The sequence below is a fragment of the Kogia breviceps genome, chromosome X, assembly GCF_026419965.1.
Source record: "Kogia breviceps isolate mKogBre1 chromosome X, mKogBre1 haplotype 1, whole genome shotgun sequence".
In the NCBI taxonomy this organism is placed as follows: domain Eukaryota; kingdom Metazoa; phylum Chordata; class Mammalia; order Artiodactyla; family Physeteridae; genus Kogia; species Kogia breviceps.
In genome coordinates, this window is record NC_081330.1 from 36919963 (window position 1) to 36943390 (window position 23428).

Genomic DNA, 23428 nt, shown 5'->3' on the forward strand with positions numbered 1-23428 from the left:
AGTTTCCTACAATCAAAGACATTTAACACTTTTTCTTAAGGGACAGTGTCAATCCAGAAAAGTACAAGAGGATAATATACCAGAGTCATATTAGTTTTAATTTCCTGAATCCAAAATCAGGGAAGACTTAAAACTTACCTGGAAAGCCAGAGGCACCTGCTTTTCCTGGGAGCCCCGGTGATCCTGGGGGTCCCATAGGACCTGGTGCTCCAGGGATCCCTGGACTGCCTCTCTCACCAGGGGGTCCTGGAACATCAAATCCAGGAGGTCCTGGATCCCCCTTCTCTCCTGGTATTCCATGCAAACCTAATTAATACAAACCAATATTAAAAAGTATTGAAGCAGTTTTAAGAGATGTATCTGGTTATTTTTCTAGCAAACAAGTGATAGAATCCTGTATATAACAAACCTAACAGTGAGTTAGAGATACTTTTGGCATCATGCACAGAAAATAACCAACAATAAAACTTTAGGATTCTCAAGTATATTTCTCTAAGAAGGTGCTTCTGAAATTATTTCTCATGAACGACCAATCTTTTCTTAATTCCTGGTCCATCATGGACTATTTTTTAATAAAACACAATAAAAATTACTAAAATACTAACATAAAAAAATCAAAGACATATAAAATACAATCCTACCTTTTGGTTATTATATTCAATAAATATAATTACACTGTCAAACTGCTATAGAAGTTTCTAAATGCTTACTCTCTATTTCTTCTAATTCCAGTGCAGACTGGTAACAAACAGTTTGTAATTTGACACTGGTCCATTGACCACACTTGGATTTGCATTGCTCTGAGGTATTATGAATTATAAAGACCTATTTATATAATCCATAAAAAGATTAATAACTGAATAAGTAAGTTACATGGGCCCTTTTGACTTTATTTTGGCTTTGTTTTACATGTTGTTTTAATAATACATTATTATTAGTCTTTGTTGTTAACTTTTATTTCACAGTAATCCAGTCAGGATTTTATAGAAAAAATATGTCATTGCAAAAATATACTCCAGAAAACAAGGTGGTTAAAAAAGAATATGTTTAGTGAAAAGAATTACACTACAAACATGGTGCAAGTTCCCACTCCAATACCTATCAGTTACGTGACTTATTAAGTCACTTAATGTTGTTGGTCCTCATCTATTAAATGGGGATGTGCCATAACTGACTGAAAGCTGCGGGATGAAACAGGTGACCATTCCAAGCATCCCTTCAACAATGAGACCTAATTTTATTATTGTTGAAGATTCACAGACAATTATTTTTATAAGAGAGCAAGATGCTGGCATTTTAAGACCTGTTTGATGTCATATACCAGCATGCCTTTAAACTGATTAAATTCACTTTGAAGATTAGAGAATTCCATTTAGTTGGTACAGCAGTGATGGTTCCAATGCTGCCATTTCATAGTAAAAAGATTATTAAAAGGGGAGAGATATTTTATATTATTATATTTATGAAATATGATGAGATATCTAATCATGTGCACAATTATAGCCCTATATGAATCACTGTCTATTATTATATTACAGCCCAAGTAGTTTTTAATAGCTGAGTTTTCAAGATAACTAATTAGTCCTTTGAAATATGCTCCAAGAGAGTGGTTCTACAAAGTAATTAAAAGAAAACAAAGACTTCAAACTGGAGAAATCTTGTTTTCCAAGTTTAAAGCTTTAAGATATGGCTTTTGGAAAAAAAAAGATGAATAAGTTCTGAGGATTTAATGTATAACATGGTGACTATCATTGATAATACTGTATTGTATAACTGCAACTTGCTAATAGAGTAGAACTTAAGGGTTCTCACACACAAAAAGCAGAAAATATGTGAGGTGATGGATGTGTTAACTTGATTGTGAAAATCCTTTCACCACGTATACATATATCAAATAATCACACTGTACATTTGAAATATATTACAATTCTATTTGTCTATTATACCTCAATAGAGCTCAAAAGATAATAAATCAAAGGAAATATCCTATTTACAATTTCTCAGAACCATTTTCATGAAATATCTCTTGCATCTTTTATGATGATCCTATTATATTTGAATGATATTTTTGATTTGCTCTAATATAATAAATTCTCAATATTAAAAAAGAAAAAGATAAGGCTTTTGAGAGAGAACTACAGTACCTGGTAGACCTGAAGTTCAAGAGGCAGGAAGTTACAGTTCAGCAGCAAGATGAACCACCCAAGCAGAAGCAAGTTGCAAAAAGATTCATTAGGTTAGGAAACAAAACTAACCATGTAAAGATTAGAACAAAAAGTCTACAAATGGAATTTATTAGAAATTGATTCACTACTAACATATATTAGTAATCAGTAAAGAAATTTATTTTAGGCATTTGCTCAGATGCTCATATAACATATACTATAAATGTGTTTGCCAACAGAAACACAATAAAATATTTACTTTCACAAAAAGTAATACTTTCTGATGAAGATCAGATTCGCACTCTTGTTTATCTCTGATCTTTATATTGCTGTGAATGATCACTTTGGAATTTAAGCTCCTAAAGGTTAGTTAGAATTTTAAAATAAACTTGATTTTATACTGTAACAGGTTAGGTACAGATAACTCAACAATTATTAGTGCAGTCTATGATTAAGCAAACTACATGTACTAGGCAAAGATCTCTGCGTTGTCATTAGTAGTAGTAACATATATTATGCTGCATTTTTCATAGCATAGATCTTTTCCATGACTATGTCAGGAATTGGCATCCTGGTAAGATCCAGAATGAATAAAGTCAATATAAATTCAAAGGCTCTGCTGAATCTCCTTACACAATAAAAGGAATTATATAGATGTATCTATAGAGGCTAAGTACATTAGAGGTGTATAATGCTCTAAATTTTGTGTGTGTGTGTGCTAGGCGGGCCTCTCACTACTGCGGCCTCTCCCGCCACGGAGCACAGGCTCCGGACGCGCAGGCTCAGCGGCCATGGCCCACGGGCCCAGCCGCTCCGCAGCACGTGGGATCCTCCCGGACCGGGGCACGAACCCGCGCACCCTGCGTCAGCAGGCGGACTCCCAACCACCGCGCCACCAGGGAAGCCCAATGCTCTAAATTTATTTGCAGCCAAATGGAATGAGTTTATGGAAAAAAAATTCCAAAAGCATGCATTATCTGTGAAAACTTTACACACACACAGCCCAAGGGTTTTATAGCCAAAAAAAGTTAGAAAACTACAATGTACTCTCCTTCATCTAAAAATTACACAACTAATTCCTTGTTCCTTTGATTCACATTAGTGGTGATGAGCCTGAGCTGATTCAGCCATGCATGTGTTCCTGAGACTGGGCAAGTGTTACAACACATTTAACTCAGGTTAGGGTATTATCTGTAGACATGGAATTGAGTATATTTAACTGACCTTTAAAAAGATTAACTAAAGCAATTATCTTCTAGTTATTGGCCAGACCAAATAAGAACCAACAACTTCCATTTCTGCCTGGGTTACTAGGGCATGGGGTGAAAAGCATTTTGCTTCTCATCCCTTGGCATTAAAAAAAAAAATTTATTTCCCTACTGCCAAATGAGGAATTGATATTCAACAGGTCTTTAACTTATAAACATGCATTAAACTGTACAGCCTGCTATGGAAAAGAGAATGACAAATAGTAAAGCTTAATTAAATAATAGAAAACTGGAGTCAAAAGAAAAGCCTGAAAGCATATATTTCTGGAGAAATGACAACATAGAATTCTTTGCATTAAGTTTTCTACTGCAAAATGAAACACAGCAAGTATATTTAACAAGCTTCTTATTAAAAAAAATTGGTAGTTAGAATTTCAGCCATGCAGTATAAGTCAGGTATATCAAGATATTAGTAGTAGTCTTGCTCATCATCCTGTTATTGAGATGTGCAAACAGAAATTATGGTATTTTTGAAATGGACTAAGATAATATTCTGCTTTGGTGATACAAATAAATTTTACTTTAAAAGTGAGTATATGTTGCTATTATCAACTATAAAATGTGGTCATCCTGTGGTAAAAAAAAATGTGATTTGAGAACATTTCTATATTAATAAGAATGCATTCAATACATTTTCATGGCAGTTGATGTTAACTTCATTTGTTTGTTGAACCGTATTAGTTAAGATCTTCAATTCTGTAGCAAAATATATATTTACAGAAGGAAGAGATGAGATTAAATTCAGCATCATTACTTTTCCCCCTGCCCATTCTATATGGACTTTATAAATATATCTATATATCCATCAGTTAAAAAGAAACATTAGATGAATGAAACGTCGTAGAGCATTAGCTAAATTTGAAAAGGCATAAAGCACAAATGAATGTATTTTTATTTTGTTCATATTGGTATTAACAGTGGGTCTCTTTTTATTCTTGCTAAGCTGTAATTTAGGAATTCAAAATGCTTCCAAAACCTCATGCAATTTTGGGAAATAAAATAAATGACAAAACACAACAGAAATGATAAATTCATTTTAGTCGTTTTGTGAAACAGCGGGCCAAGACTATAATGGCCAAACCTAAAAATTAACTGTTTTCTCTCAAGATCCCCCTGTTAGTTGGACAGATGGTTTTCTCATGAATGTTGAAGCACTTACTTTCTAACAAGTTGGTTCAAAGCAACCCTGTAAGTTTTCTTATTTCTAAATCAGTAGTGACATGTTAGGGGCCACTAAATAAAAGGTATAATGTGCCATAAAATGAATGTTTAAAATAGGACATAAGCAAAAATAACCTTTACTTTCCAGGCTTTTTATATTGTTAATCAGTGTTTCTAGATTTTTAGCATAATAACTAACAAAATACCTATTGGCATTTAAGGTCAGAAAATATATTCCATTGTTTCAAAGTCAATGTATGTATATCTGAACAGTGCGTTTAAGTAATCCGATGTATTCATGTGAAGTAAGGACTGATTAAATGTTCCATATTTGTTTTAATTTCATATATTATTATAGTGCTTTGCAATAACATAATCTTGGCCCAAGTGTGGCCCTTACTATGCCTGCCTAGATTAAGATAAAAATAATTCACATCACCAGATGGCTCAGAATCCAAAAACTCGAGTAAGCTTTCACACAAACGTAGAGGAATCATATGATTCTCTATTAGGTTACAAGCCGACAAAACTTTTCTAAGTATTCATATTAAAAAAAACCTTAGCGTGCTTATGAGTTGCAAAGTAAATGCTGATTTATGGGCAAAAGAAGAAAAAATTCAAGTACACTCACTTGTTTTATTTAAAGAATTGAGAATGCCTAAGAAATATTTTTCAAAGAACTTTTTTAACCCTAGTTCTCATGTGCTAAGAAATGTTATGAGGTTCCCCAAAGGTCTATTAATGTCATATAGCGACTCAGGTCTGAAATGATTAGCACTAGAAGGTCTGGGATTCCAAGGCTATGACTAGCTCAATGATTATAAGCCATGGCAACACACTGCAATTGTTAAATTGCACTGTTGTTAATAGCTCAATTTTAAATTAACAGGGAGGGGAAATGTCAGGGATTAAAGTAGTTCTTATGTTGTGATCTGTGCTCTTTCACTTTTACATAATTATATAAGTGGACATGTTAACTCTCAAATCTGTTTTCTGGAAGACTGTTACATAGGTTACACTTTATTGAGGGGCTAATCAACCTCTACATAATTAGTGCTACAAAATGCACATTTACTCCAATCTTACCAGGTTGACCTATTGGTCCAGGAATTCCTGGTGGCCCTGGTGGTCCCTGAACACCTGTTCCTGGCAGCCCAGGAGGTCCCATTGTCCCAGGTTGTCCATTTGGTCCAATGTCACCTTTAAGGAATAAATATAGTTTAGATATTAAAAACATCAATAGCTGAGTCACTAGTCTTTAGCATTGGTTCACAAAGTTATAATTACAATGAGTTTGTAGTATGTTTTATCATATGTTTGCTAAATATCAAGTTTCAGAATCAGTTATATCATATCCAGAAAATTTCTACTTGAATTCTCACTGAAAATGCAGTATATTTGCAGACAAATCTGGGGAGAATTGACTGTCTCTTCCCATCTACACATACGATTTATCAACCAATTAATTCTACCCTTTTTCAAGTTGTTAATAATAGAGTTTTAATTTTTCCTACAAATACATTAGGCACATTTTGTTTTATTAATTTCTAGATATGATATAGATTTTTTTGCAAATTATACTTTATTTCTTATTTATTTAAATATTTACAAACACACCATTCTATTTGTCACAATGATATTTTGCACGTTATTTCTGCTACCTGGAACATTCTTCCCTAAAGATTCAGTTCAAATGTCACCTTGTATATGAAGCTTCCCAAGACACCTTAGATGCAGCCCTGAACAAAAGTAACATATGAGGTAAACTGAATGCTTCCAAAGTCATCATTTTTTTCTTTTTTAATGATTGCAATGTTCAGTCTTAAGCACATTTTCTTCCTCATATAGTTCTTTCCTGATGGATATTAGCCTTATTAATTTATTATTGGTCACTATGTTGCCTTGAAAATGTTGTACCAATTTCTCCTATAGTTTAGTCACTAAGTTCTGATACCAAGCCACTGCTGTAAGTATATCTGGTGGGTCAACTTTTATTGTGATCTGCTTGCTGTGTTTTGACTATGGTCTATTGGGCCAAAACTTTAGTGATACATATTCATAAAAGTTCCTATTGAAATAAACACTATCATGGTGATGCCACCTAGATTTTCTTATAGTAGAGAACAATCTCTGAGATCTTCAAGAGCAGAGTCTATGCCTTTGTGTTTCTAACGATTCAAGTAGTAATAGACACAGAATAAGAACATAATGAATGTTTGAGAAATAAAGGAATTTCATGGCAGAAAGCCCCAAATTCTTTTTTTTTTCTAGCACCTTAGGAACTGTACTGAGGTTTTAATATTTGGGAATGATTCCTATTAGGATATGGGGATCCTATACTTCCTTTCAGAGGTTAGGCAAATGCTTGATAAAGAGTTAATGTTTAAAATGGGCTTCAACCCCTTTCTTCCCAACCTCTGTCTCAAGGATATTTTCATAAACAAAGTATAATGAGTGAGTAATTTCCATATGGAGACTGTTTGCCAAATAGCTTATCATTTGAAATGTTTCTATCTGCAAGTTTGGGGGGTCACAGGTTTAAGCTGGGGGAGGTAACTGATGGGAAACACTATCTGTAACTTTGAGTGTTACATCTTATAGCCGGCCAGAATTGTGTACTCAAAGACGGGAAGGTATTTTTAAAAGCGCTTATCTGAGAACAATTTGTATTGGGTTAGTTTGGGGCTCTTGCTGGCAGAATATAGCCTGGTTAAATTTGGCAATGCTGTTTTATTGCTTTAATAGGAATCGATCCAACATGTTTCAGAAGCATGGGGTTCTTCAGATTATTTTCTGGGGGCCAAAACGTTGACCAGGAGAGTCTAGTTCCTTGCAAACCAGAAAGAAAAAAACAATTGCCAAACCAGTTAGACGAATTCTATTCATATATATAATTAGGGCAATCAAAATCAAGGGGATAGAAGAAACCAATAAAGAAATGAGCAAAGGACATGAGCAGTTTACAGGAAAAAATATGTATGTCCTTTAAATATATGAAAAGATGGTCAATTTCCCTCATAATAATGGAAATAAAAATTTTAAACTACCCTGAGAGTAAAGGAAAATGACCTAGTATAGCCAAAAAAAATTTTAAAAAGAAAAAAGTTAGAGAACTTATATTACCTGACATCAAGTCTTACTGTAAAGCTACTGTAATATAAACAGTTGGTAGGAACTTAAGGATAGTGAGAGATAAGCAGAACTGACAGAACAGAAATACACCCACACATAAACAGTCGTTTGATTTTTGACACAGACACCAAAATAATCCACCGAGGAGGGAGCTATTTTAAATAAATGATGCTAAGCAAAATTATTTGAAATGGATGATAGTCTCCAACATAAAAGCTAAAACTATAACATTTAAAAAATAAAAAAGAATATATTTGGAACTGGGAAAATTTTCTTAGATAAAACACAGAAAATAATAATCAAATAAGAAAAAAATGATAAATGAAAAATCAATAAAATTAAAACTTTTGCTCATCAAAATACACTAGACAAGCCAGATAGGGATAAAATACTCATAAACATGTATTTGACAAAGAACCAGTATGCAGGATACATAAAGGTCACTTCCAACTTAACAATAAAAAGAGAAACAACCCATATTTTAAAGTGGGAAAAATATCTGAATATGTAAATAATTCACCAGTACATGTAAAATAGCTCAACATCATTAGTCATCAGGGAAATGCAAACTAAAACCAAAATACGTTACCTACATACCTACTAAAATTCAAAAATGAAAAGACTGATAAAACCAAATGTTGGAGAGAATGTGGAACAACTGAAACTTTTATACCATATTGGTTAGAAAATGATACTACCATTTTGGGAAAAGGTCTAGTAATTTCTTTTTTCTATAATTGAGCTATAGTTGATTTACAATATTATATAAGTTTCAGGTATACAACATAGTGATTCACAATTTTAAAGGTTATACTCCATTTATAGTTATTATAAAATATTGGTTATATTCTCCCTGTGCTGTATGATATATCCTTGTAGCTTATTTATTTTATAGTACATAGTAGTTTGTACCTCTTAGTCCCCTACCCTATCTTACCCCTCCCCCTTCCCTCTCCCCACTGGTAACCACTAGTTTGTTCTCTATTTCTGTGAGACTGTTTCCTTTTTGTTATATTCACTATTTTGTTTTATTTTTTAGATTCTACATATCAGTCCTATCATACAGTATTTGTCTTTCTCTGTCTGACTTATTTCACTAAGCATAATACCGTCAAAGTCCAATCATGTTGTTGCAAATGGCACAACTTCATTCCTTTTTATGGCTGAGTAATATTCCATTGTATATATGTGCCACATCTTCTTTATCCATTCGTCTGTTGATGGGCATTTAGGTTGCTTCCATGACCTGGCTATTGTAAATAGTGCTGCAGTGAACTCTGGGGTGCATGTGTTGTTTTGCATTGTGTTTTTCTCTGGATATATGCCCAGGAGTGGGATCGCTGGATCATATGGTAGTTCTACTTTTAGTTTTTTGAGAAACTTCCATACTGTTTTCTACAGTGGATGTACCAATTTACATTCCTACTAACGATGTACAAGGTTCCCTGAAAAAGGTCTAGTAGTGTCTTATACAACTAACATGCACCTGTCTTATGACCCAACAATTCTACTCTTAGGTATTTACTCAAGCATAATGAAAGCACATATCCATTAAAAAAAGTTGTAAAAGAATGTTCTTAAGAGTTTCCCTCATAATAGCCAAACATTTTGACACAGTCCAGGTGTCCATCAACAGAGAATGGATAAACAAACTTTGGTATACTTATACAATGAAATGCTCATTAAAAAAATAAAGGACTACTGATAAACACAACAACATGAATGAATCTCAAAAACAATAATCTGAGTGAAGGAAGCCTTACAAAGAAAGTACATGCTGTATAATTCCAAAGGATTTCTAGAACAGGTAGAATTAATTTTTGATGAAAAAAATCATTACCATATGATTGCCACTGTGGATGTTGGGGTTAGGACTGAGGAAAGGGGCAAAAGGGAAATTTCTGGGATCATGATAGGGATTTGGTTAAACAGGAGTATGCCTCCAGAAAATGCACCCTTTAGATTTGCACATTTCATTTTTTTAAATATCTTTATTGGAGTATAATTGCTTTACAATGGTGTGTTAGTTGCTGCTGTATAACAAAGTGAATCAGTTATACATATACATGTATCCCCATATCTCTTCCCTCTTGCATCTCCCTCCCTCCCACCCTCCCTATCCCACCCGTCCAGGTGGTCACAAAGCACCAAGCTGATCTCCCTGTGCTATGTGGCTGCTTCCCACTAGCTATCTATTTTACATTTGGTAAGGTATCAAAAGAAAAAGAACAACCATAGACATGCATGCTGCAGTATTTAGGGAGAAGTGCACTGCTATTGTAATTTACTTTGAAGTGCATTAAAAATAAGTCAATAAAAGGAGAAAGGGATGAACAAATCTGTGATAAATCATGCATAGTAAAATGTTGACAGTAGAATATCAATGGTGGGTATACAGTAGTCACTGTAAAATTCTTTCTACTTTGCTATATATAAAAAATTTTTTAAATTAAAGGTTGGCAGAGAGATAAAATGTGAATTGTAGAATCTAGGTGGTAGATAGATGGGTTTTCACTGTACAATTCTTGTTAATTTTTCTGTGTGTTTGAGATTTTTCACAATAAAATGTTTAAAAAAACTATCCTGAGATACCTACTTGTTTCCAACAGTTTGGCAAAAATCCAAGAGTTTATCAACATAATCATTTAGCAAGGCTGTGGGGAAACAAGCACACCCATACATTTTTGGGGGAAGTGTAAAAAGGTACGATAGAGAGGAATCTGTCAATATCTAGAAATGCATTTGCCCTTCCATTCAGAAAACCCATTTTTATTACTCTATTCTAACATTACACCTGTACACACATGAAATAACATGTATGCAAGATTATTCAGTGTAGCACTATTTCTAACAAGAAAATATTGCCAAAAACACAGTCTAGCAACTAGCAACTGGTAGAATAAACCATGGCATACCCAAGCAATTCAATACTAGGCAACTATTTTTAAAAAATCACAATCTCTATGTACTAACATGGAGGATTCTCTAGAATATAAAGTTAAATGAAATAAGTAAAGTGAAAAAGGTAGTACTCTATATTTTGAGAAAGGTAGGAAATACAAATATATATATTCTTCTTTAGCACAGGGAGATCAGCTTGGTGGTTTGTGACCACCTAGAGGGGTGGGATAGGGAGGGTGGGAGGGAGATGCAAGAGGGAGGAGATATGGGGATATATGTATATGTATAGCTGATTCATTTTGTTATAAAGCAGAAACTAACACACCATTGTAAAGCAATTATACTCCAATAAAGATGTTAAACTATATATATATATATATATATATATATATATATATATATATATTCTTATTGGCTTGTATTTGTATGAAGGAACACCAGAAGGATAAATAAGTAACTAAAAAATAGCTACACATGGGATGGGGAGGAACATAGTGGATGGATATGGAGTAAAGGGAAGATTTTTACAAAAGTGTTACTCCAATACATATATGAGTGTATCATCTATACAATGAAATAAAACACAACACATACCAATGGAGGATTTTTAAAAAGCCATGATAGAGTGGCAGCATGGGCTTTCTAGTTAATTGGGATTATCACCCATAAACTGTCACAACAGTTTCAGTTTCTATAAATTTAAAAGCAAATTGAGAAGTAGCAACAGCCTCCATACCTTTTGGTCCAGGTAGCCCATCCAAGCCAGCTTGTCCTGGAGGACCTTGAGGTCCTGGGAAACCACGATCCCCTTTTGGACCAAGTATTCCTTTGAAACCTGGGAGTCCTGGAGGCCCAGGTGGCCCAGGTAGCCCAAATCCTGGTTCTCCCTTGAGCATACACATGATAAAACACAACAAAAACTCCCATGACTTTCTTGGTGTTTACTGTATACTATAGAGAATTTAAAACAGAAAATACAAGGTAATATCCCACCCCCGCCATGGTAAAGGGAGTAGGATAATTAAATGAAAAGTAATTGGCATGCAGGACAGAACATCTAGAAGAATAGGAAACTGGGCTTAGTAAAACAAATTGAATTATTTGGTCTGGTTATAGGACAAGAAAGAAGAAAACTGAGAAAGCATGAGATTAAAGAACCAAAGTGATGAAATATGATTACAGACTGGGTACTGTATTAGATGATTATTTTAAATTTGACTAAGTATGATAATAGAATTGTAGGTTTTCTATATAATGTCTGTTTACTTAGAGATGAATACTGAAGTATAGATATTTATAGGTGAAATGACACAATATTGAGATTTGGGTTAAAATACTTCAGCAAAGAAAAAAAGTGTAGATGAAGCAAATATGATAAAATCTTTATAATTTGGAATCTGAGTGATGGATATATGAAAGTTCATTGCATCATTCCTTTTACTTTTGCGTTCATTTGAAAAGGTTAATAATAAAATAAAAACAATCAATAGAGAAGTGATTTCTCATGAGAACTGTGGCCATGGTCAATTTTTCTTCCCATGGAAAAAAGTTATTGATAGTAATCATAAACACACAGGAAGTTTAAATTAATTAAACACAGAGAAAATACAGGAACAGTTAGGATAATTATGTACCATGGCAGCTTGCTGAAGACTGACTAAGAAAAATTTTAGATTAGCTAAAATATAGTAAGAGGAGTAGAAACCAACTCAAACAGTACCATTATTACTACTAAGTCGATAGCAATGATATGCATTAAGTATCTGGGATGGAATTGGGAAAGAGGGGAAACGTATGAGAAGTACTTGACATGATATTCAACACCATTTCAACCAAACATCACACAGACATGGACAGAGATTAAATGGAATAATGGTACTACAGAAAAGCACAGGCGAAGCTGATGACTGTATTCTCTCATCTCATCTCATCATATAACCAATCACTCTAAACAGGTTCAGAAACTTTTTTTTTGCTTCAAATTTGACCCCTTGGACTATTAAAAAGTATTTGGAATTAAATATTTTTAAATAAAAATACAATAAGTTAAGTTTTATTTATACAGTGAAGACTTGGGATGATGTCTAAATCAAAATAGAGAAGGCTAAGGAAGGTAGGGGGAATAGAAAATGAAGAAAATATAAATTAAAATGTCTCAGACCTTTAGTCCTGGAAAGCCTGGTGGCCCAGAAGGACCTTCTAGACCAATTCTTCCAGGTGTCCCAGGTGCTCCTGGAGGTCCTGGAATTCCAGGAAAACCTGTAAAATTAGAAACCATTTTTTAATCTCCAAAGAGAAGACACTATAAGAAAGATACCCAAACTCCCAAACCCACATTTTCACCTTATTCAATCATGCTTGGTGACTACAGTAAGATGGTAAAACCACAATGACATTCTAGATGACTACTTCAGACTAAGCCTTACAGATACCTGATATTCTCTCTCAATCACCATATGGTCCCCTATTATTGTAATATAGGGCTAATGTGTGTGGAAGATATGCTCTTCTAAGGAAAATCAAAGCTATTACCAACGAGATAGAACTAAAATTAAGGAATGAATCCAACACAAAAAAGCAGAGAAACTTTTCTTCTGCTTACATCTGGATACAGTAGGATAAAAGACCTACTACATAATTCTGGAAGTGATCTAAAAACAACTGCAGAAAATAAATAAGGAACCACAAGCTTTAAATGACACATTAAACATGATGGACTTAATTGATATTTAAGGGTATTCCATCCAAAAACAACAGAATACACTTTCCTCTCAAGTGCTCGTGGAACATTCTACAGGATAGATCATATCCTGGGTCACAAATCAAGCTTTGGTAAATTTAAGAAAATTGAAATCATACCAATTAACTTTTCCAGCCACAACACTACGAGATTAGATATCAATTACAGGAAAAAAATCTGTAAAAAATACAAACACATGGAGGCTAAACAATATACTACTAAATAAGCAAGAGATCACTAAAGAAATCAAAGAGGAAATCAAAAAATACCTAGAAACAAATGACAATGAAAACACAATGACCCAAAACCTATGGGATGCAGCAAAAGTACCTATAAGAGGGAAGTATAGAGCAATACAATCCTACCTCAAGAAACAAGAAAAATCTCAAATAAACAACCTAACATTACATCTAAAGGAATTAGAGAAAGAAGAACAAAACCCCAAAGTTAGCAGAAGATAAGAAATCATAAAGATCAGATCAGAAATAAATGAAAAATAATTGAAGGACACAATAGAAAAGATCAATAAAACTAAAAGCTGGTTCTTTGAGAAGATAAACAAAATTGATAAACCATTAGCCAGACTCATGAAGAAAAAAAAGGGAGAAGACTCAAATCAGTAGAATTAGAAATGAAAAAGGAGAAGTAACAACTGACACTGCAGAAATAGAAAGGATCATGAGAGATTACTACAAACAACTATATGCCAATAAAATGGACAAACTGGAAGAAATGGACAAATACTTAGATAGGCACAACCTTCTGAGACTGAACCAGGAAGAAACAGAAAATATAAACAGATCAATCACAAGCACAGAAATTGAGACTGTGATTAAAAATTTCCCACAAACAAAAGCCCAGGACCAGATGGCTTCACAGGCAAATTCTTTCAAACATTTAGAGAAGAGCTAATACCTATCCTTCTCAAACTCTTCCAAAATATAACAGAGGGAGGAACAGTCCCAAACTCATTCTACGAGGCCACCATCACCCTGATACCAAAACCAGACCAAGATGTCACAAAGAAAGAAAACTACAGGCAAATATCACTGATGAACATTGATGCAAAAATCTTCAAAAAATACTAGCAAACAGAATGCAACAGCACATTAAAAGGATCAGACAACATGATGAAGTGGGGTTTTTATCCAGGAATGCAAAGATTCTTCAATATACACAAATCAATCAATGTGATAAACCATATTAACACATTGAAGGAGAAAAACCATATGATCATCCCAACAGATGCAGAAAAAGCTTTTGACAAAATTCAACACCCATTTATGATAAAAACCCTCCAGAAAGTAGACATAGAGGGAACTTACTTCAACATAATAAAGCCCATATATGACAAACCCACAGCCAACATAATTCTCAATGGTGAAAAACCATTTCCTCTAAGATCAGTAACAAGGTTGTCCACTCCCACCACTATTTTTATTATTTATTTATTATTATTATTCATTTTTAATTTTTTTTCCGGTACACGGGCCTCTCACTGTTGTGGCCTCTCCCATTGTGCAGCACAGGCTCTGGACGCGCAGGCTCGGTGGCCATGGCTCACGGGCCTAGCCGCTCCATGGCATGTGGGATCTTCCCAGACTGGGGCATGAACCCATGTCCCCTGCATCGGCAGGTGGACTCTCAACCACTGTGCTACCAAGAAAGCCCTGTCTCACCATGATTACTGAACATAATTTTGGAAGATTTAGCCACAGTCATCAGAGAAGAAAAAGAAATAAAAGGAATCCAAATGGAAAAGAAGAAGTAAAGCTGTCACTGTTTGCAGATGACATGCTACTATATATACAGAATCCTAAAGATGTTACCAGAAAACTACTAGAGCTAATCAATGAATGTAGTAAAATAGCCAGATACAAAATTAATGCACAGAAATCTCTTGCCTTCCTATACACGAATGATGAAAAACCTGAAAGAGAAATTAAGGAAACACTCCCATTTACCACTGAAACCAAAAGGATAAAATACCTAGGAATAAACCTACCTAAGGAGACAAAAGACCTGTATGCAGACAACTACAAGACACTGATGAAAGAAATTAAAGATGATACAAACAGATGGAGAGATATACCATGTCCTTGGATTGGAAGAATCAACACTGTGAAAATGACTCTACTAACCAAAGCAATCTACAGATTCTATGCAATACCTATCAAACTACCAATGGCATTTTTCACAGAACTAGAACAAAAAATTTCACAATTTGCATGAAAACACAAAAGACCCTGAATAGCCAAAGCAATCTTGAGAAGGAAAAATGGAGGTGGAGGAATCAGGCTCCTGGACTTCAGACTATACTACAAAGCTACAGTAATCAAAACAATAAGGTACTGGCACAGAAACAGAAATATAGATCAATGGAACAGGATGGGAAGCCCAGAGATAAACCCACACACATATGGTCACCTTATCTTTGATAAAGGAGGCAAGAATATTCAGTGGAGAAAAGACAGCCTCTTCAATAAGTGGTGCGGGGAAAACTGGACGGCTACATGTAAAAGAATGAAATTAGAACACTCCCTAACACCATACACTAAAATAAACTCAAAATGGATTAAAGACCTAAAGGTAAGGCCAGACACTATAAAACTCTTAGAGGAAAATATAGGCAGAACCTCCTATGACATAAATCACAGCAAGATCCTTTTTCACCCACCTCCTTGTGAAATGGAAATAAAAACAAAAATAAGCAAATGGGACCTAATGAAACTTAAAAGCTTTTGCACAGCAAAGGAAAACATAAAGAAGACAAAAAGGCAACCCTTAGAATGGGAGAAAATATATGCAAATGAAGCAACTGACAAAGGATTAGTCTCCAAAATTTATAAGCAGCTCACTCAGCTCAATATCAAGAAAACAAACAACCCAATCCAAAAATGGGCAGAAGACCTAAATAGACATTTCTCCAAAGAAGATATACAGATTGCCAACAAACAGATGAAAGGATGCTCCACGTCACTAATCATGAGAGAAATGCAAATCCAAACTACATGAGGTATCACCTCACACCAGTCAGAATGGCCATCATAAAAAAAATCTACTAAAAATAAATGCTGGAGAGGGTGTGGAGAAGGGGGAACCTTCTTGCACTGTTAGTGGGAATGTAAATTGATACAGCTACTAGGGAGAACAGTATGGAGGTTCCTGAAAAAACTAAAAATAGAACTACCATATGACCCAGCAATTCCACTACTGGGCATATACCCTGAGAAAACCACAATTCAAAAAGAGTCATTACCACAATGTTTATTTCAGCACTATTTACAATAGCCAGGACATGGAAGCAACCTAAATGTCCATCGACAGATGAATGGATAAAGAAGATGTGGCACATATATACAATGGAATATTACTCAGCCAATAAAAGAAACAAAATTGAGTTATTTGTAGTGAGCTGCATGGACGTAGAGTCTGTCATACAGAGTGAAGTAAGTCAGAAAGAGAAAAACAAATACTGTATGCTAACACATATATTTGGACTCAAAAAAAATGGATGTGAAGAACCTAGGGTCAGGACAGGAATAAAGATGCAGATGTAGAGAATGGACTTGAGGACATGGGGAGGGGGAAGGGTAAGCTGGGACGAAGTGAGAGAGTGGCATGGACATATATACACTACCAAATGTAAAATAGAGAGCTAGTGGGAAGCAGCCACATAGCACAGGGAGATCAGCTCGGTGCTTTGTGACCACCTAGAGGGGTGGGATAGGGAGGGTGGGAGGGAGACATAAGAGGGAGGAGATATGGGGATATACATATATGTATAGCTGATTCTCTTTGTTATAAAGCAGAAACTAACACACCATTGTAAAGCAATTATGCTCCAGTAAAGATGTAAAAAAATGCAGATATTATGCACATATATACACATAAAATCAAATCTGACTCTTTTTAAGTCATTTAGTATAAACGAGTAAGGACATGTTTAAGCACTGATCTCAGACCAATGCACACTCTTGCCATTCATAAGAAAAGAAATTCTGTGAAGAATAAAGCATAACTGAAGCAACAGACCTAAAAATTTCAGTAAATCAAGGGAAAATGATTTAGGATAAAACATTACTTGGATATATGTATAAAATAATCTCTTTTCTGTTTAATACAATCCATTCATTTAACAAATATCTATTGAGTGCTCAATATGTGCCAGGGACTTTTCTGAGCCCTGAAAATACAGTGGTGAACACAAAAGACAATAATTACTGTTATTTTTAAAGCTTGTATATCATTTTTGCATATCTAGGATTTAGATATTTTCTTGTCTGGAATGTTTTACATAAAGGCAATGAAACTATAGTACATACATGCTGTGAGTTTTCCCTTACACTCTTTATTGCACATAGAAAAAAGTTGCACGAATATACTGTATCTGTTGTGTGAGCTATATAAAATAATAATATCATGGTAACCAGCTAACCTACCTTGCCTGCTACCCAGTCCTACATACCTTTGGGACCAGGTGGTCCAGGAAGCCCAATTCCAGGGATACCTGGTTCTCCTTTGCTACCAGGTATACCTGGCAAGCCTGGCTGGCCTGGGAGTCCAGGTTCACCTACGGAGAAATAGCAGTTTTTTGGAAGTAGCCAAGGAAAGAAACCAACAAGTGTTGAAGACATGGTCAAATAAATTCCTCACATACCTGGAAGACCTACTTCACCATCTCTGCCGGGGTTACCAGGCAAGCCAGGCTTCCCTGGCTGTGTTATGGTCTGACCTGGATCACCTTTAGGACCTAAGAACAAGTGGGAATTAATAGTGAATGGGAAATGTTCACTTGACTAAAGATCTCCACTAATTAAAACAAAAAAGAAAGTACTTACAATCTTCTAAAAATTCAAACTAACAAAAATCTACGAGAAAAACAATCTTATATATATTTTCAAGGAAGATACTAAACATAAGGATGAAATTTCAAAGAGAAAAATAGATGACAGTTTTAAGGGTTTCCATGAAGATGGCATCTATAAAAATAGTAGGCATCTATAAAAATATTTTCTAAATGTAGGTCAAAAGAAAAATACTTCTTTTTGGTTAACTAGTAGTACTTTAAGGTTTTATGTGTGCAAAGTCCAAGTACAACTACTTCTCATTAATTGAAATAAGAATTTGAAATAGGCTCAGGACAAAGATGGATTTCTTAAACATGACATAAGAAGCACTAACCATGAGAGAAAAGGTTGATATATTTGACTACATTCAAATTGACTTCTGTTCATTAAAGACACCATACAGAGAGTGAAAATGGCAAGCCATAGTGAATTAAGATTTTGCAAAATAAATAGCTAATAAAGAACTAATACAAATAATATACATATATTATACACACACACACACACACACACACACACACACACACACACACATATTCCTCCAAATCAATAAGAAACAATCCAAAAGAAAAAATGGTCAAAACACTTGAATAGACATTTCACAAACAGAAATTCAAATGGTCAACAAACATATGAAAAGGTAGTAAACATTAATATAGTCACAGAAATATAAAATAAAACTGCCATGAGATATATCACACTCAACAGACTGGCAAAAATGAAAAAGTCTAACAATACAAAATACTTATGAGGATATAGAGCAACAAGAAACCTCAAATACTGCTGGTGGGAGTATAAATTGGTACAATTGCTTTGGACGTAGTTTGGAATTATCTAGTAAAGCTGAAGATGTATTTATTCTATGCCTCAAGAATGCTAATCTTAAATATATACCCTAGCTTAGGGATTGGCAAATTTTTCTGTAAAGGACCAGACAGCATATACTTTAGGCTTTGTGGGCCATCTGGTCTCTTAGCAACAACAACTCTGCAGTAGTAGTGCAAAAGCAAGCATAAACAATAGTGAATAGCTGTGGATGTGTTCAAATAAAATTTTCATTTATGACAACATGTGGAGGGCCAGAGTTGTAGTTTGCTGATCTCTGTCACAGAGCAGTGTATGCACATGTACACCAGAAATATATATAAAAGAATGCACATAGAAGCATTATTCATAATAGGCCTGAACTATACATAACCCAACTGCCCATTAACAATAGGACGCATAAAGCAACGGTGATACACACACATACACACACACACACAGTGGGATACTGTACAGCAGTGAAAATGAATATGCTATATCCATACTCAAAGTTAACATAAAGAATACTTACCCTATGCTTCCATTAATATAATGACCAAAAAGAAGCACAATTAAAGTACTTTGTTTAGGAATACATATCTAGGTGATAAAACTATATATGGAAGGAAATTATGCAAAAGTCAGGACAGTGTTTACCTTTGGAGAAATAGAAGGGGATTATGATCAGGAAAGGACAGAGAGAGGAGGATAGGGGTTTCGAGGATGCTGGCAATGTTGTGTTTCTTGACGTGTGGTAGTTATGTGTATGTGTCCATTATAATTATTTGTTAAACTTTGCATTATATATATCATGTACAGTATATATATCATGCACTTAAAAACAACAACAGTAACAATAAATACAGTCAAAAAATTTAAAGAGAAGCCCCTTTTAAAACACACACACACACACACACACACACACACACACATTTATGTTTCCCTGCTAAGAAGCTCTGAAAAGCCCAAATATAAATGGTGACAGAAACACAACTCTCATAAAAGGAAGCCAAGAATGGCCAAAAGATAATAAATACATTTCTGCTTTTAAGCACCAAACTAAAAACAAAACAACCATAGTAAACTCACCTGGTATTCCTGGCTGGCCTGGATTTCCTGCTACACCTTGTATGCCTTTTTCACCTGGTGGGCCTGGAGGGCCAAAACCAAGAGGGCCCATAGGCCCCCTATTTCCTGGGAGACCTGGCAAACCTGGGTTCCCAGGGGGACCTCTTTCACCCTTAAAAGCAATTCCACCCTGAAAAGGGAAAAATTTAATACAGAAACATATAGATATAACAGCTATCTGTAGGTTAGTATTACTAAGTACAACTAGAGAAATGATACAGCCATAAATAGCTCTTGAAAACTGCCTAAGTGTGTTATTATGGGGTGGTATGTGTGATCACTCTACTTATTCATTCCTTTAACAAATATTTTTGAGTTCCTACTATGTGCCAGGTGCTGGTGATAAAGCAAATAATAAAAGTAAGCAAAAATTTTTGCATTCATGAAGCTTACATTCAAAAATCTCTGCGTTCATGAAGTCAAGAAGTTTACAGCCTAGCTAACATTTAATAAAATAGCACTTTCTACCTAAATATCCCGGGCTGTGTGTTGTGCACAAAATAAGAATCTACTCATTTATCTTCAATCTTTAGGCTCCATGGCACATTTCACATGGCCATCTACTCACACCAATCTCTAAGCTTACTTTATATAAAAACCAAATTAGTCTTTTGTTGTCCGGTCTAAAAAAACCAGACAAGGCTATGTGGGATAAGAAACGGGGAACCTCACAGTGACCCATAAGCATCTTAACCTCCTGCCTACCTAGTCATAGCAAATATTACTCAATATAGCAGTGGGTTAAGCAGAAAGAAACAATAAAACCACTGAGAAAAGAACTGTAAAGAAACCCTATGTAGTCAATGACAATGTACCATTAGTATATATAATCACATTCTTTTAAGCATTGATTACATGTTCATCTCAGCACCAGGCCTATCCTAGGAAACATCACTAACAATTTGACATGACAAAACCAAGACTATCAAACCAACTCACAGGTTCTCCTTTGGGGCCAGGAAGCCCTGGCAATCCATCCTGTCCAGGGGTGCCAGGTAAACCAGGAAGCCCTGGAGCTCCAGGAGAACCCAAATCTCCTTTGTCACCCTTCATTCCTGGAAAAGTGAGGATGTCACCAGGTTCACCTTTAGGTCCGGGAAAGCCTGGAGCGCCTGGAGCTCCTGGTATGCCCTGAGGAGGGAGGGGGGGCAATAAAGAGGGGAAAAAGAAGAGAGAGAAAAAGAAAATCAGTTTCTTTTTTTTCTAATACTTTCTCCAGTTTATCCCATCAACCTGCCCAATAACATTTAGTGTACCAAGCTATGAGTCAAGTGAGACATATGAGTCAGTGAGAGTGAAAGAATCAAATATATCATAATAAGAAAAATAAATTTCTTTTATATATATCCACAAGTGAAAACCAAAATGTAAATGGGTTTCTTCTACTTCTTTTGTTATACAATATACTCAAAACTTACTGTTAATCCTTTGGGACCGGTTGCACCAGCGTGTCCTTTTTCACCCTTCTGTCCAGGGAAACCAAGAGATCCTAATACACACACACACACACACACACACACACACACACACACACACACACACAGAGTAATGTGAGCTTTGAGCTTGAAATCCTGACAAAGGTCATATAAAAATCAGCAAGTCAGGAAGTCAAGTTTTAAAATAAGAATGCCAGACTTCCCCAGTGGCACAGTGGTTAAGAATCCGCCTGCCAATGCACCAATGCAGGGGACACGGGTTCGATCCCTGGTCCAGGAAGATCCCACATGCCGTGGAGCAACTAAGCCCGTGTGCCACAACTGCTGAGCCTGAGCTCTAGAGCCTGCAAGGCACAACTACTGAGCCCGTGTGCCACAACTACTGAAGCCCACATGCCTAGAGACCGTGCTCCGCAACAAGAGAAGCCACCGCAATGAGAAGCCCACGCACCGCAATGAAGAGTAGACCCTGCTCGCCACAACTAGAGAAAGCCCACGTGCAGCAATGAAGACCCAACACAGTCAATAAATAAATAAATAAAATAAGAATGCCATTCAATTCCATTTAACAAGTCACATTTTGATTTTTTTCTATTCTATGCTCTGAAGGTGAGGAGATCATCCTTTCTTTTAGGTAAAGCTAACATTTCCTGGTACATACAGCATTGTATCCTTAGGTATTTCCAATTCCAAAGCCTCTCAGAGTTTGTAGCTACCAAGTACTATGCACAGAAATGCTCTGCTCTTATAACCACCCCATTGCCAAGGTGAGAAGGAGATAAGGACAAAGTCTGTGTATCTTTCTATGTTCTTACTTAAACAGTTTTCCTAGATTCCTACCAGTTCTTTCTTTGGTTTGTCACTCCCTAAAATTTGGTTTATGAGAAAGGATTGGTGCTCAAAGACTAGAGAAAATATTACTAAAGCAGTGCTCTCAAAATGGGTCCCTGGACCAGCTGTATCAGCACCACCTGGGCACTGGTTAGAAGTGCTAATTCTTGGTCCCTCCACCCCAGGTCTACTGAATAAGAAATTTGGGAGGATGGGACCCAGGAATCTGGGTTTTAACAAGCCATCCAAGTAATTCTGATGCACTCCCAAGTTTGAAAACCACTAGACTGGAAGTACAAGGCTAGATGATTAACTTCTAGGGGCAGCTATAAGACTTGCTGAAAATCTATTTCCAAGCACCAAATGTGTGTCTGGCAGACACACTAGACAGAAAGGCAAGAGATCTGGTACCTATTCTCAGGCCTGACTGACTCAGACATGAAGTGTGACTTCAAGAGAATATAATACTGGGAAACCCCAAGAGGGAGTTGAGTAAAAGAGTTGTGGGTCTGATGTATATCAAATATGGTTCTGATCGGAAATGGGGAAGGGGGAGTTATATATAGAAAGAGGAAGACAAATATCATATGATATCACTTATATGTGGAATTTACAAACAGGGTACAAATGAACTTATCTACAAAACAGAAATAGAGTTGCAGATGTAGAAAACAAACTTATGGCTACAAGGGGGGTAAGGGAGGAGAGGGATAAATTGGGAGACTGGAATTGACATATACACACTACTCTACATAAAAGAGATAACTAATAAGGACCTACTGTATAGCACAGAGAACTCTACTCAATACTCTGTAATGACCTATAATGGGAAAAGAATCTAAAGAAGACTGGATAGACTGGATATATGTATATGTATAACTGATTCACTTTGCTGTACACATGAAACTAACACAACATTTAAATCAACTATACTCCAATAAAACATTATTTTTAAAAAGAAAGAAGAACATTAAAACAATTTTTAATTTTTAAAAATTAAAGAAAAATAAAG

The 23428-nt window shown here is 35.4% G+C and overlaps 1 protein-coding gene across 1 annotated transcript in view; it reads right to left on the reverse strand.

Annotated features, from left to right (window-relative positions):
- Nucleotides 1-23428, reverse strand: part of COL4A5 (collagen type IV alpha 5 chain) — a 245943-nt gene that overhangs the window by 54115 nt on the left and 168400 nt on the right. Inside the window, exons 23-31 of the mRNA XM_059051327.2 lie at nt 21568-21638; nt 21089-21280; nt 20111-20279; nt 18028-18120; nt 17836-17940; nt 12789-12886; nt 11364-11514; nt 5681-5794; nt 139-306 (exon numbers count right to left, since the gene is read on the reverse strand). Coding sequence (XP_058907310.1) covers nt 139-306; nt 5681-5794; nt 11364-11514; nt 12789-12886; nt 17836-17940; nt 18028-18120; nt 20111-20279; nt 21089-21280; nt 21568-21638 — 1161 coding nt within the window. The remainder of the gene's footprint in view (nt 1-138; nt 307-5680; nt 5795-11363; nt 11515-12788; nt 12887-17835; nt 17941-18027; nt 18121-20110; nt 20280-21088; nt 21281-21567; nt 21639-23428) is intronic.